At 30.8% G+C, this 17124-nt stretch overlaps 1 protein-coding gene and 1 pseudogene across 1 annotated transcript in view; both read left to right on the forward strand.

The window, feature by feature from the left end:
- Nucleotides 1-258: 258 nt before the first annotated feature.
- On the forward strand, nucleotides 259-3164 carry LOC117907458 (annotated as a pseudogene).
- A 12873-nt stretch (nucleotides 3165-16037) lies between these two features.
- LOC117907467 (putative receptor protein kinase ZmPK1) overlaps nucleotides 16038-17124 on the forward strand; it is a 4087-nt gene continuing 3000 nt past the window's right edge. The window contains exon 1 of the mRNA XM_034821012.1: nucleotides 16038-17028. Coding sequence (XP_034676903.1) covers nucleotides 16121-17028 — 908 coding nt within the window. The 5' untranslated portion in view covers nucleotides 16038-16120. The remainder of the gene's footprint in view (nucleotides 17029-17124) is intronic.

Raw genomic sequence — 17124 nt, forward strand, 5'->3', positions numbered from 1 at the left:
TGCTATTGGCACTGAAAGTGATCCAGAAAAAATTGCCATTCAGTTATGAGGTGGTTGGGATAAGGTCAAGCTGCTATTGCAGCATGAAATTGAATGTAATCAAAAGAAAAATTAAGCTTACTCAAATTCTCAGAAGAAAAATTTTGAACGGAATATCAAAATATCGAGATTCAAATTCTCAGAAGAAAAATGTTTCTGATCCACACCATTTTTATAGTGTTTTGAAGGATTTAATGGGGAACTCCAAAATGCAACTATATGACATTTAGTGGGGGCCAAAAACAAGATGCAGCTAGCTGTAAGAACCATTTGATGCACTTACTGTGGCCTATTGCTTTGACTTTTGTTGCACTTTACCTGTGGTTGCTACTATTTCTTTAACTTGTGTGCTTGCAGTCTCCTTCACAACTGCAACTATAAGAAATAGTTGGACCACCTATGGCTACACCATGTGGCGGTCAGCTTGGTGTGCAACCATAATTTGCAACCACACTATTTCTGACCTCTAGTGAGGGTCACTAGCCGCTGCTATAAGACATCATTCCTGTAGTGGAAGGTCGGCGTACAACAGCAGCAGAATTGCATGACTAGATTCCTTAGGCTATTTTACGTCATCAGATGATTTTAGTTTTCGGTCTTCAGATTTTGGTGGGATGGTCCAGAGAAGATTGAGTCTGGATTTTGATTGCAATTTTCGATTGTACAGTCGAGAGGAGGGGAGTGAGAGGTGCGTTGTTACTAGGCAAGCGTTGCCCAAGGCATGCAGGGTCCATGGCATCTGCGGGCCTAACAGTGTGTGCAGCTATTTTCCTGATTCTGGAAGCGGGAGAAGATGCTCTTGCATTCCTGGGTATGAGATGAAAGATCCCTCCGATTGGTCTTATGGACGCCAACCTAAATTCAATCCTTCCTGCGATATTCCCTCATCTTGAGTTCTACGGCTACGATTATGGCTTCTACCCCAATTACTCCATGGAGAGTTGTAAAATGTTGTGCTTGAAATTGTGTGATTGCAAAGCGTTCCAATATAAATTTCACGAGGGCAAGGGCGTGTATAACTGTTTCCCCAAGACACTGTTATTTAATGGATACAGTACACCTGGTTTTCAAGGAAATGTATATTTGAAATTGCCCAAAGCCCATATCGCTTCCTATCAAAATTCGGTCGAGAAATTCATGCTGGATTGCTCAAGGGAGCTTCAAAAGCAGCTACCCAGAACATATTCAAGTAGCCATGAAAATGGATTATTGAGGTTTATGCTCTGGTTTGCCTGCGCGATTGGAGGAGTTGAGATGAAACGCATAGTTTCAGTGTGGTGTTTCTTGAGGAAGGCCCATCAAAACCCCATTGCAGATCCGGAAGGATACCTTTTAGTAGCAACGCGGTTCAGAAGATTCACCTATACTGAACTGAAAAGGGCAATACAAGGTGTCAGTGAAGAGATTGGAAGAGGAGGAGGCGGTGTTGTATATAAAGATTTCTTGTCGGACCATCGTGTGGCGGCCATCAAGCAATTCAATGTAGCTAAGGAAGGAGAAGCTAAATTATTGGCAGAAGTAAGCACCATTGGGAGACTTAACCACATAAACTTGATAGAGCTGTGGGGTTATTGCGCCGAGCGAAACCACAGGCTCTTGGTTTATGAATACATGAAGCATGGATCATTAGCAGAAAACCTCACTTCCAATACACTTGATTGGCAGAAGAGGTTTGACATTGCGGTAGGCACAGCAAAAGGCCTGGCTTATTTACACGAAGAGTGCTCGGAGTGAGTTCTGCACTGTGATGTGAAGCCTCAGAACATCCTCTTAGACCCTAACCACAGGCCAAAGGTTGCAGATTTTGGCCTGTCAAAGCTAGTGAATAGAGGTGGAGTAGACAATTCGAGCTTCTCGAGAATAAGAGGAACCAGAGGTTACATGGCATCGGAGTGGGTTTTAAACCTCCCTATCACCTCCAAAGTGGACGTTTTTAGCTATGGTATTGTGGTTTTGGAGATGATTACAGGGAAGAATCCTGCAACGGATATCCAAGCGGTTGATGGTGTGAGAAGTGGAAGAAAGCTGAATGGAATGAAACTGAAAAACAGGGTAGAACAGAGGTTTCTTGAATCTTCTGAATTTTTTTTTTTTTCTGAGATTCATTCTCTGTTTTTGTGAGCCGTGACTCTACATATATACATGTATTTGAAGTTAGTTATGCCTTATAACTAATTATCTAACAGTACCAGAACTAATCATCTAGTTACAGGTTAGTTACAGGTTTCTAACTAATGTTGTTTAGTTACTGCTGTACATGGCTTAACAGATGGCACAGGGGAGCATCAAAGGTTGGTAGAATGGGTGAGAGGGAAGATGAACAGAGAAACTACAAGGGCTTCATATGAATGGATAGAAGAAATCGTGGACCCTGTGATGAAAAGCAAAATATGAGACGAGTGAAATGGAAACTCTGATATCAGTGGCTTCGCAGTGCGTGGAAGAGGATAAAACGCTTCATAATTTCTGGACTCATGGACATTAACAACCATCTCTTCACCTTTTGATTCTCTGCATACCATTTTTCATATCCATCTTCTGACTCTTTTGGTAGATTTGTCTTACTTCGGATGTAGGAAAGTTTTTCCTGTTCGGCAATATGCATCTCCACGAGTTGTGACCAAACGTCATAGTTTGATTTAGTCAAAATAATTTCTGGATTGAAAATACCTTCAGATTGAAAAACAATAGTACTTTTTTCACTCATTTTTTTTTTTCCCTCGCAAAGGAGGGGCAATTGTTGGTCTTACGACAAAATATCCAGGATTTCAGTTCCCTGGCTCTGATACCATGTTCAAATTGATGAATGGTAGTTTTTCATTCATACATTCTTTCGTTCATGTACAGAGTATATATAGAGGGTAATCATCATTCTAAGAATGGGAAAAGATGATACAAGGAAAGATTAATATAAGGAAATAACAACTAATATCCTAATATCTCAACTTTCCTAATATCTCAATATTCATAATATCTTAACTTTCCTAATATCTAAACACTAAATGATATAAGGAAATAATGATATAAGGAAAGCATTCCTAATATCTCAACATAAAGATGACAGACCCAGCATGGGCAAAGTCCTGGAGCTCCTTCTCCACCAAGAAAATCAAAACCATTTCTAACATTGCTAAATTTGTATGGAACATGAAAGTAAATATCTTACAAAGCTCTCAATTCACCATTCTTTTAACTGTCGAAGTGGCATTTAATTAACCTAGCCCTTCATTGATTGCTCTGGCTCCACTTCATTCATATATTGGTTTCCCTTGCTCGACTACTCATGCTCCACTTGATTTATGTATTTCATATATTTTTTTTATTAAAAAAAAAAAGTTGATAACATATAATATATTAGGTCTTAAATAATTTGTGAAAAATTGGTCTCAAATAATTTGAAGACGCACAATGACGAATTTCTAAACTTCCACACTTGAAAAAAATGGGAGAGAGATCGCTTCAAATACTCAATTCAAAGTTTTTGAAGATTCAAATAACACGTTCAAAATTTCAAAAAACACGTTAAAAAATTTGAAGAAATTTTGGAGAATAAGTTTAAGACATCTTCAATTTGAAATCAACCATTCACATCCTTGATTAACATTACACAAGTTGCATCAAACCTCAAATCAAGCCAAACTCGAGTCCAACTAAACTATTAAAACACTTTCAATTACAATATCAAACTGACGTAAGGGTGGGCATACGTATTTTATTTATTAAACATTTTGAAAAATTGAAGAGGACATGCTAGATACTAAAGAGGTTGATTATTAACTAGTCTAAAGCCTAAATATGACAACTTAAGAGGCTAAATTTTAACTGGTTATCAAGTGTCTTCTCTCATAACAATTTACATAGTTCAATTTAAAGCCAACAAGAATTTCCACTATTGTTCATGGAAATCATAATCTTACAACTCTATAATTGAAGTTCCCATTAAAAGAAAAAAAGGAAAAAAAACTCTTTCTTTTAGCCAAAATCCTTTCCTATATTTATTTTTCTTATAATGAATATTTTAATAAGAAATTAATTGCTTAATTATCAAAGATACTTTGTTTTATAAGAAAATTTCATAATATGATATTTTTTATATATAATAATAGGATAGTTTCTTACAAGAATTTATTATAAACATTAAAGACTTATAAATTAACTTTAAAAGAGAATTTGTAACATTTTTTAACAATATCCACCTTGACTCAAATTCTCAAGGTTCAAGCAAATTCAAAAGTTTTTGTATTACTTTGTTCTCATGTCTTAAAAAGAACCTTCAAATAATGTAGACACGGATTAAATCTAAATAATGCATGATTTAATAGTGAGATTAGGCTTAATCATCATGCCTATTAGATTATTCATTATCGGGATCTTTTGTCGCTGTAAGAGTATCTTAAGCAATCATATCCTCAATGATTTAGTATTCTAACATCCTCAAATCTATAATAGCTAAATTTATTGAACTCATCAAAATAGTCTTTTAATACATTTTCCTCCTTTCACTTAAAAGAATGAACAACAACCTTTGTAAATGCAAGTGATTTGTAAGAAATTTCTTCATATATAAACATTCCAACTTCAATAATAACTTAATAGTTGTATTATCTTTTATAATATCACAAAATACTTCATTACCTAAACATTATGCACTTTTTACATAAATTCATCATTCTTTTTCATAAATATTTTTGCAAGTAGAGAGATCTATAGCTTTTTATGTTTTGACAACTTTTCTTAATCTAATTTTTAGTCGTTTTTCCTATTAAACTTCTAAACATTAAACTTTGTCTTCATTCCAAGTTTACCAACCTTAACTTTCATACTAATTTATTACAAAAAAAAAAAAAAAAAACAATAATAAGGGGAAGAAAACAAAAAAAATGAAAATAAAGAATATAAAATGTAGACAATAATTTACATTATTTGGTCTAAAGTACTATATATCCATATATGCAAAGATAATAAAGAACTTTTAGTATTGTTTAAAGATTACAATCTTATAGTTCTCTAATCCAAAATCCCAATCACACCTAACAAAGGACTCTTTCTTTCCATCAAAATCTCTTTTTTATGAATTATTAAAGATACCTATTTATATAAAAGAATATCACAATAGGATATTTCCTCACGCTTTTCGTAAAAAGATATCTTAATAATAAAATATCAAATACGTATAAATTGATGTAAAAGGATGTTTGATATGTACACCTTCCATCATATGAATATGTTGTTCTTTAAAGAGAGGGAACCAGGAAAAACACCAAGAAACGCTAACTCTTAAATTATAATTATAAATTTTAAGTATGATTAAGGGTGATGATTTAGACATAGTACATTAACATGATTAGAAAATGATACCAATTTTTATAAGTTTAGCTTAAGTATAACCATATTCATGTCATAATCGTTTCAACCCATATAACCAATTAAGAAAAGGTTGAGTTCATATTTAGTTATTCAACCCTTCTAAATTATTTAATATGCTCACTTAATCATATCAAAATGATCAATTTACTTAATGGTGTCAAATTGACTCATATATAACTCATTCATTTATGATTGTTTAATTAATATAAATTGATTAATTTTATACATTTAAGATTTAAAAATAGTTTTTTAATTATAAATATCATATACTTCAAAAAATTAAGTAATTAACCTAGTAAATTTTATATATTAAATATTAAATAAAATAACAAATAAGTATAAAAATAAGGTTTTAATTTAATTTTTATGTTGTAAAAATATTATAATTAAAATTAAATAATTCAATTAATTAATCTTTTTTTTTAAAACTAAGTTTAAATTTAAGGAAACTAGAAAAAGATTTTAAATAATATGGTACACAGGAACAATTAATGGCATTTAAATTTCGTAGTATGTTGCATGAACGAGGTGAGGGGATGATTAATGAGTAGAAAATGCATACAGAAGCGAAAAGTCCGGCTCAATTGATACGGCAATGGAAGTGGCGATAGATTTGGACAGGGTGACAGATGAACGGGCCTTGGGCCTTCAGACTTCAGTCAATGGTTTTGTCCTTGCAGTAGACACTTTTCATTTTTGCATTTGCTTTCTCTATAAACGTGAGGGGCCGATTCTTAGATCAATCAGATTTCATACCCTTGCATTGGTGCACAGTATCTAAATGGATGTCTTGCTCTTCCTCACGTTTCTATCATCTCCAACGGTTTCATCGTCAACCATTCATATTTTGAGTTCATTCAAATAATATAAGGAAGTTACAAAATTCTCTTAAACTTGGAAGGGGGTTAAATTATATTTTATATTATAATTAAAATATAATGTAAAATGTTATATTATATTAATGTTACTGGTTTAAAAAAAATACTAAGAAAAAAAAACATTAATGAAAATGATTTTTTAAATATTTATTTTAATATGGAAAGAAAACATATATAATTAAAAAATTATGTATTTCTAAATTATTTAATATTTTATATAAAAAAATTATAATAAGTTTAAAGTGGTATATAAAATAATTTATCAATTTTAAATTTATTTTTTCATTTTTATTTTCTGTTTTTACACCATATTTGATCCTAAAAAAGTATGAAAAATATACTAAATAAAATAATTTTCTCATATTTAGTTTATTAAAAAGTGTAAATATATATATATATATATATATATATATATATATATATATATATATATATATATATATATATATATATATATAATATAATATAATATAATATAATTAAAAAGTTATGTATTTTCAAATTAGGTAAAAAAAAATTTTATAAAACAATTAAAATAAGTTAAACAGTTTGAAACTCTATATAAAAATAATTTATTGATTTAAAATCTATTTTTATTTCCTTTAACATTTTTCTTTTTTTTTCCTTATATTTTCCAAATACTTCAAATAGCACATTCCCTATTTTCAAGTTCGTATCTTTATAAACTCATGTAATCCTGTCCCATGATAACCTTCCCATAACTACAAAGGAAGGTGGCAACATATCATTGGGATAGTGTCTTAGAAGCCAAAATTTGGCCCACAGTTGAAAGGAAAATGCACAATTATTGAAGTGGATAAAGACTTTTAACCTCATTTGTGGAAGTTAGGTCGTTTTTCTAAGGGAAATTCCAGGTAGGTTTTTCTAAGGGAAACTTGTGTTTCCAGGTAGCTATTTGAAAGTAATGTTATATTCAAACCCCACTCAATTGGAATATGAGATTTGACTGTCAAAGGGAAAACTATGTTTTGGATCCACTTGGACTTTAAAATTAAGTTTTGGTCCATATAAATTCATCATTTAAGCCAAAGATCCAGAGAAAATGTGAAAATTGAAAAGAAGGATATGATTTTTTTATCTTCCCAGAAATGACCTTTACTCACTATGAAAAAAAAAAGAGTAAAAAAGTATTAATATAAATTTTATTCCTTTTGTAAACCTTAATAAATTTTAATGTAATTTAGTGATTTGGAAAAAATACACCATTTTCCAAAAAAATAAAAATAAATTATTATTATTATTATTATTATTTAAAAATCAAACATCTTGGAAAATATATATTTTTAAAATTGTGTATATAAAATATAACTAAAAATATGTCAATTTTTTTTAAATGACATTTTTAGAATATATTTAAAAAAAATAGTTTTCTAAAAATAATAATTTTTCAGAATAATTATTTAAAAAATATTTAACATAAAAAAGTTTGTCAAGCATTATGGTAGAAAATAGTTTTAAAGGGTATATTCGTCTCTTCATATTTTATATCTGTTCCATCAATTATGCAATTTATATGGACAAAAACTTAATTTTTGGGCCTAACCGGGTCCAAAACACAATTGTCTTTTTTTTTTTCTTATATTTTCTTTTATATTTTCCAAATACTTCAAATAGCACTTCGTTCCCTATTTTCAAGTTTGTATCTTTGTGAAACTCATGTAATCCTGTCCCATGAGAACCTTCCCATAACTACAAAGGAAGGTGGCAACATATCATTGGGAGAGTGTCTTAGGAGCCAAAATTTGGCCCACAATTGAAAGGAAAATGCACAATTATTGAAGTGGACAAAGACTTTTAACCTCATTTGTGGAAGTTAGGCCATTTTTCCAAGGGAAACTTGTTATATTCAAATCCCAATCATTTAGAATATGAGATTTGACTGTCAAATGAACAACTGTATTTTGGATCCACTTGGATTCAAAAATTAAGTTTTGGTCCAAGACCTAAAGAAATTGTGAAAATTGAGAAGAATGATATAATTTTTTTATCTTTTCAGAAATGACCTTTATTCACTATGAAAAAAAAAGTATTAATTTAAATTTTATTCCTTTTGTAAACCTCAATAAAATTTAATGTAATTTAGTGATTTGGAAAAAAAAATACACCATTTTCCAAAAAATAAAAATAAATTATTATTATTATTATTTAAAAATCAAACATCTTGGAAAATATATATTTTTAAAATTGTGTATATAAAAAATAACTAAAAATATGTCAACTTTTTTTAAATGATATATTTTTAGAATATATTTTTTAAAAAATTAGTTTTCTAAAAATAATAAATTTTCAGAATAATTATTTAAAAAAAATTAACATAAAAAAGTTTGTCAAACATTATGGTAGAAAATAGTTTTGAAGGGAATATTCGTCTCTTCATATTTTATATCATTCTCATCAATTATGCAATTTATATGGACCAAAACTTAATTTTTGGGCCTAGTTGGATTCAAAACACAATTGTCCCCTTTTTTTATATATATTTTCTTTTATATTTTCCAAATACTTCAAATAGCACTCCATTCCCTATTTTCAAATTTGTATATTTGGGAAACTCATGTAATCCTATCCCATGAGAATCTTCCCATAACTACAAAGGAATGTGGCAACATATCATTGGGTGAGTGTCTTAGGAGCCAAAATTTAGCCCATGGTTGAAAGGAAACTGCACAATTATTGAAGTGGACAAAGACTTTTAACCTCATTTGTGGAAGTTAGGCCATTTTTCCAAGGAAAACTTGTTATATTCAAATCCCAATCAGTTAGAATATGAGATTTGACTATCAAATGAACAACTGTATTTTGGATCCACTTGGATTCAAAAATTAAGTTTTGGTCCAAGACCTAAAGAAATTGTGAAAATTGAGAAGAATGATATAAATTTTTTATCTTTCCAGAAATGACCTTTATTCACTATGAAAAAAAATAGAAAAGTATTAATTTAAATTTTATTCCTTTTGTAAACCTCAATAAAATTTAATGTAATTTAGTGATTTGGAAAAAAATACACCATTTTCCAAAAAATAAAAATAAATTATTATTATTATTATTTAAAAATCAAACATCTTGGAAAATATATATTTTAAAAAATTGTGTATATAAAAAATAACTAAAAATATGTCAATTTTTTTTAAATGATATATTTTTAGAATATATTTTTTTTTAAAATTAGTTTTCTAAAAATAATAAATTTTCAGAATAATCATTTAAAAAATATTTAACATAAAAAAGTTTGTCAAACATTATGGTAGAAAATAGTTTTAAAGGGAATATTCGTCTATTCATATTTTATATCATTCCCATCAATTATGCAATTTATATGGACCAAAACTTAATTTTTGAGCCCAATTGGGTCCAAAACACAATTATCCCTTTTTTTTATATATATATTTTCTTTCATATTTTCCAAATACTTCAAATAGCATTCCATTCCCTATTTTCAAGTTTGTATATTTGTGAAACTCATGTAATCCTGTTCCATAAGAATCTTCCCATAACTATAAAGGAATGTGGCAACATATCATTGGGAGAGTGTCTTAGGAGCCAAAATTTGGCCCACGTTGAAAGGAAAATGCACAACTATTGAAGTGGACAAAGACTTTTAACCTCATTGGTGGAAGTTAGGCCATTTTTCCAAGGGAAACTTGTTATATTCAAATCCCAATCAATTGGAATATGAGATTTTACTGTCAGTATTTTAGATCCACTTGGATTCAAAAATTAAGTTTTAGTCCATATAAGTTTGTCATTTAAGCCCAAGACCTAGAGAAATTATGAAAATTGAGAAGAATGATATAAATTTTTTATCTTTCCAGAAATGACCTTTATTCACTATGAAAAAAAAATAGAAAAGTATTAATTTAAATTTTATTCCTTTTGTAAACCTCAATAAAATTTAATGTAATTTAGTGATTTGGAAAAAAATACACCATTTTCCAAAAAAATAAAAATAAATTATTATTATTATTATTTAAAAATCAAACATCTTGGAAAATATATATATATTTAAAATTGTGTATATAAAAAATAACTAAAAATATGTCAATTTTTTTTAAATGATATATTTTTAGAATATATTTTTTTAAAAAATAGTTTTCTAAAAATAATAAATTTTCAGAATAATTATTTAAAAAATATTTAACATAAAAAAGTTTGTCAAACATTATGGTAGAAAATAGTTTTGAAGGGAATATTCGTTTCTTCATATTTTATATCATTCTCATCAATTATGCAATTTATATGGACCAAAACTTAATTTTTGGGCCCAGTTGGATCCAAAACACAATTGTCCTTTTTTTTTTTTTTTTTTTTTCTTTCATATTTTCCAAATACTTCAAATAGCATTCCATTCCCTATTTTCAAGTTTGTATATTTGTGAAACTCATGTAATCCTGTCCCATGAGAATCTTCCCATAACCACAAAGGAATGTGGCAACATATCATTGGGAGAGTGTCTTAGGAGCCAAAATTTGGCCCACGGTTGAAAGGAAAATGCACAATTATTGAAGTGGACAAAGACTTTTAACCTCATTTGTGGAAGTTAGGTCGTTTTTCCAAGGGAAACTTGTGTTTCCAAGTAGTTATTTGAAAGTAATGTTATATTCAAACCCCAATAAGTTGAAAAATGAGATTTGACTGTCAAAGGGAAAAATATTATTATTTTTGTGCACTTTGAGCCAACTCCATCTTCTGTACCCCTTCCGTTAATCATCCCAACCTCCATGAAAAGCTTCACCATATCTACCATTCCCTATTTGATCCTCTACTTGGTTTTGTTTGCTCATTTCAAATGCAAGAAGACACACTCGTGCTTCCAAATTATGAGGATTTTTTTTTCTTTTTTTTTTCGCTTTAATATTATTTGGAATATCATTCATACTTTTATTAGAAAAATGGGTTACTCATGATCTTTAACAAAATAAAGTTGACCAATTAGATTTCAAGAAAAGTACAAAAATAAATGAAAGTGTTTCGGATTGTCCAATAGGATGAGTTTGGGATAGATCATTCATATCTCAATTCCATCTCATTTATTTATATCTGTATCATTTTTGTAAAAAGAATGAAAATTTAAACAACATAGGACAATTCTTATACTTGCTTGACGTTCCCATTTTATTTATTTATTTTAATTTAAATCATATTAAATGTAAATATAATGTATAAATAAATAAATATTATAAATTTATAATTTATTTTTATGAAAAGTAAATTTCTAATTTTATATATGTAAAAAAATCAATTAAAATAATTTTTTATTTAATATTATATATAATTGAGGTGAAGTCAACAAAATTATACTAAAACCCAACCCACTAAAATTAAGAAAAAATACTAAACTTTGAATCTTTAACTTCTAAAAAAAAAAAACACCTGACCCAACCACCCAATCTAAATGTTTTTTCTCTCTTATTTGGAATTTTTCTCTCATCTTTCTTCATTCACAACAACCCAAAATTTCTCTCATTTCAATTCAAAAACCTAAATCTAAAACTCCAAGGCGGTGTCAAAATGCATTTTTCGGTGTGCCTTTGGCTAAGACGCCTCAGCTAGGCATTTGCCTTGAGCCCTAATCATAGTTAACTCTCGTCTAGGAGCCATGAAAGTCCAAGAGAATCCGAGAAAAATGAAATGGAGCTCGACTGGAAAGAGTAGGTACCCAAAAACTGAAACTCTAACCTCCAAATGCATTCTAGACTCACAAATCCATGTCCAAGATAGCTTTATCAGTAACAAATAGCATCAAACATCTCTCTTAGACCACTAAATCGATGAAGCCCTTGAAGAACTAGAGGAAATGATGCAAAAAATGAAGTGTGGGAGACTCTTAAAGCATTGGGTCCCAACAAACCCATCGATTGAACCTCGATCGGATTTTGACCAGTACTCAATCAAACCTCAATCGATCACCTTTGGTATTTTGGTGATTGTACCTTAGGTACTACCTTAACTGATCTTCGGTACTACTTTAGTTAAACTTGGGTACTACTTGTATGAAGCCTCAAAACTTCATTTGTGGATATTACTTACTTCATTTGTGGCCTTTAGAACATGTCATTTTGTAATTAATTAGTGTAGTCAATTGGTTCACATTTGGTATTTTGGTGACCGTACCTTAGGTACTACCTTAGTTAAGTTCATTCAACTGTCTAGGAGTGAGTTGGTGTCCTTTTCAATTTTAGACATAAAACTGGTCAACTGGTTACTCTTTATCGGTCGAGGTTCGATCGAGAATGAAGTAAATAATATCCACAAATGAAATTTTGAGGCTTCAGATAGGTAGTATCCAAGTTTTAGTAAGGTAGTACTTAAGGTTGGTTAAGATAGTACCTAAGATAGATTAAGATAGTACCTAATGTATAGTCACCAAAATACCTAAGGTATATTCACCAAAATACCAAAGGTGAACCAATTGACCACACTAATTAATCTTATAATGGCATGTTCTAAGGGTCACAAATGAAGTTTCAAGCCTTCACATAGGTAGTACACAAGTTTAACTAAGTTAGTACTTAAGGTCAGTTAAGGTAGTACCTAAAGTAGATTAAGATAGTACTTAAGGACTATTAAGGTAGTACCTAAGGTATAGTCACCAAAATACCAAAGGTGAACCAACTGACTACACTAATTAATCACAAAATGGCACACTCTAAATGTCACAAATGAAGTAAGTAATATCCATAAATACAGTTCTAAGGCTTCACACAAGTAGTACCTAAGTTTAACTAAGGAGTACCTAAAGTTAGTTAATGTAGTACCTAAAGTAGATTAAAGTCGTACCTAAGGACTATTAAGGTAATACCTAAGTTACAGTCACCAAAATGCCAAAGGTGACCAATTGAGGTTCAATCGAGATCCGGTCAAGGATCGGTCAAGTCGGGACCCAATACTTTAAGAGTCTCTCGTACTTCATTTTTTGCATCGTTTCCTCTGGTTCTTCAAGGGTTTCGTTGATTCATTGGTCTAGGAGAGATGTTTGGTGTTATTTCTTGTTGATAAAGCTATCTTGGACATAGATTTGCAAGCCTAAGACGCATTTGGAGGTTAGGGTTTCAGTTTTTAGGTACCTACTCTACTCTCTCCACCCAAGCTCCATTTCGTTTTTCCCGGATTCTCTTAGACTCCCATGGCTTCTAGACGAGAGTTAACTATGACTAGGACTCAGGGCAAACGCCCAACTGGGGCATCTCAGTCAGAGACATGCTGAAAGGAGCATTTTGACACCACCTTGGAGTTTTAGATTTGGGTTTTTGAACTTAAATGAGAGAAATTTTGAGTTTTCGGGAATGAAGAAAGATAATAGAAAGCTTCCAAATGAGAACGGAAAACATTCAGATTGGGTGGTCGAGTCAGGTGTTTTTTTTTTTTTTTAGAAGTTAAAAATTCAGAATTCAGTATTTTTTTTTTTCTTAATTTGAGTGATCCTGCTAACATGGAGGTTAGGATGATATTGAGGATCCTGAGCTGGAGAAATAGAAGGGCAATTTGGGCATAGAAGATGGAGTCGGCTTAGAATGCACAAAAACAATAATACTTTTCTCTTTGACAGTTAAATCTTATATTCCAACTAATTAGGATTTGAATATAATAGTATTTTCAAATAGCTAGGTGGAAACACAAGCTTCCCTTTTTTCCAAAATGAGGCTGCAACTTGGAACTCGGGGCATTCATATTCCATCATCATCACTATTAATATTATTCCAGCTAGCTTTCATCTTTGCATGGGAATTTCTACCCTTGCCCGCACAAGTCAAGAGCGACTTTGTCTTTTCCATAAATATTAATATTATTCCAAGTGCCCCATAAAAAGGGAAAAAGAGTGTATAAAGAAAAAATTGAATTCAAACTTGATACATTCAATTTAAAATAATTAATATTTTACATAGTTTTACATAAACTATATATATATATATAATATTATCAAAATATTATCTTTTAATGATATAAACCTATGTTTAATATAAGATTATATAAATTTTAAATTATTTTTAAATATATATATATATATATATTTTTCTCCTAAAAATTTCTATCAAAATACATTTTTCTAAACATAAGAATCAAGAAAGGAGACAAGTTGACCAAGAGACAAGTGATAATGACATATAAATAGGTTTGGTTGTAGCTCTCTTCTCCTAAGCGTTAAGAGTGAAGTTCTGATAAAATGACTTTCAATAAAACAAAAGATTTATTTTAGGTATATTTTGAAATTTTTGTTAGAAATGACTTTTTTTCTCATATTTATTTTTAAATTTTATTTTATTTTTCTCATATTTATTTATTAAAAAAAATTGTTTAAAACCATTGTAAAGTGCAGATTCGGCATAATTTAGAAACCATACTTTCAAAATATGGTTTCTAAATAATAATAAAAAATGTAAAAACTAGAGGATTAGTTTAAATAATAATTTGAAAACATGTTTGAAACATGTATTTTGTTTTATTGAATTAGCCAATTTGGCACAAAAATGGATAAAGTGAGGAAATTGTTTAGGTTTTAAGTGTCTTTATTAAGTTAAAGTGTTAAATTCAACCATCTCTTAATACTTGGATAAAATACATTTAATTAACATTAGTTAAATTTTTTTATTAAATATTGATTTTAGTTGGAGTGAATGTTTGAAAAATCGAGATTTTTTATTGAAAAATTGGTTATCGATAATGGCCAAAATCCACCATGATATAATCCGTCGGGAAAAAAAAATCATAGAAAGTCGGTAATTTCACAGAAAAATCAACAAAATCTCGATGATAAGTTGGGACGTGTGGCAACTTTGGGTGATCGGTGGTATAAAAAAATTGTCGATTTAAATAACTTTAATATGTATATTTTTCTTTATTTCATTTTTTTTCAAAGTTTTTTATATGAATTTTGAACTATTTGCGTTCGATTTGATATTTTTGTACCGATATATCCATATTTAACGTTATTTCAAACATTTGAGTTGAAGGGAAATGTGAATGAGATTAAGAAAGAAAGAGAAGGTTGAATTTTAAACGAGAAATATTTGGTTATAAGAGATGAAATAATTCTCAAATCGAAAATCTAATCATTCCCATATTTTTTGTGAAAAAAAAATCTCTTTTTTTCTTTTTTATAGAAATATCATTTTCTATTTCAAACATTTCTATACAGATTTCAAAAGAAGTTATTATTTTTGTGAGAAAATAATGAAGATAGTTTTGTCCAAATGATACAAAAAAAAAAAAAAAAAAAGTGGGGGTTAAATTTCAAAAATTGGATTTTGAGGGCATTTTAATCGAATAACCCTAAAAAAAATTAAAGATATGTTGCCGGGGATTAAGGAGACTTCGTTTGGTCCTAGCCCCTTGTAGAATTAAAGATATTTTTGTATGATGTCTTGTCCATCATAAAAAAAATTACTCAGAGATGGTGGTGTTTGGGAAAGAGACCGAGCTCGTGGATGGAAGCTCTGGCCCACATCCGAAGATTTGATAACGACGTATAAAGTATAAACTACCCTAGGCCTCCGCTTATAACTTCATTTGTGTGTTCTTCCCCGAATTTGATTCAAGATTAGCCCTACAGCCTTTTCAGCTGATCCAATTTCATAGATTACATGGATGCGCCAGTTCTTTTGCTTCTTCTCGCTCTGCTTCTATCTTCTCCACTTCCATCGTCTACCCTCGACAGTTTGAGTCAAGGCTCATCCCTATCAGTTGGGAAGCCTGAACAAGTTTTAATTTCACAAAGTGGAATCTTTTCAGCCGGCTTCTACCCCGTCGGTGACAATGCTTATTGTCTTGCCATATGGTTCACCAAACCATCCTACGACGGCAAACATACGGTTGTTTGGATGGCAAACCGAAACCAACCAGTTAATGGGAATTTCTCAAAGCTTTCCCTGCTAAAAAATGGTGAACTTATCTTAACAGATGCCGGGCGGTTCATAGTTTGGACCACAAAGGCGGTTGGGGTTTCTCCGGTGCGATTACATCTCTTCAACACTGGTAACCTTGTGTTGCGTACCTCGGATGGTGTTATTCAATGGCAAAGTTTCGATTCACCAACAGATACCCTTCTCCCTCACCAGCCACTCACCAGAAATACGAGACTTGTCTCTTCAAGAACCAAAACCAACTTTTTCTCAGGGTTTTATAAGCTCTATTTTGACAACAATAACGTCCTCAGTCTTGTGTTCGATGGGCCAAACGTTTCAAGCGTTTACTGGCCCCCATCGTGGCTTGTAAGCTGGCAGGCGGGCAGATCGGCATACAATAGCAGCAGAATTGCATTACTAGATTACTTTGGCTATTTTTCTTCATCCGACGGTTATAAGCTTCAGTCCTCGGATTTTGGTGAGAGAGTCCGGAGAAGATTGACCCTGGATATTGATGGCAACTTACGATTATACAGTTTTGAGGAAGAGAGAAATAAGTGGGTTGTTACTGGGGAAGCCATCACGGAACAATGCAAAGTTCATGGAATATGCGGACCCAACAGTGTTTGTACCTATGTGCCCGGTTCTGGGAGTGGAAGGAGATGCTCTTGCATACCTGGATATGAGGTGAAAAATTGCACTGACCGAACTTATGGATGCATACAAAAATTCAATCTTTCTTGCAACTCACAGAAGGTTGGTTTCCTCCTACTCCCACACGTGGAGTTCTACGGCTATGATTATGACTGTTACCCCAATTACACCTTACAGATGTGTGAAAAACTGTGCTCGGAAAATTGCGGTTGCATAGGATTTCAATACAAGTACGATCATATATGTTATCCTAAGCGGATGTTACTCAACGGATACCGCTCACCTAGTTTTGAAGGGCATATATATCTAAAATTGCCCAAAGCTAG

Source organism: Vitis riparia, chromosome 18, assembly GCF_004353265.1.
Source record: "Vitis riparia cultivar Riparia Gloire de Montpellier isolate 1030 chromosome 18, EGFV_Vit.rip_1.0, whole genome shotgun sequence".
Classification (NCBI taxonomy): Eukaryota; Viridiplantae; Streptophyta; class Magnoliopsida; order Vitales; family Vitaceae; genus Vitis; species Vitis riparia.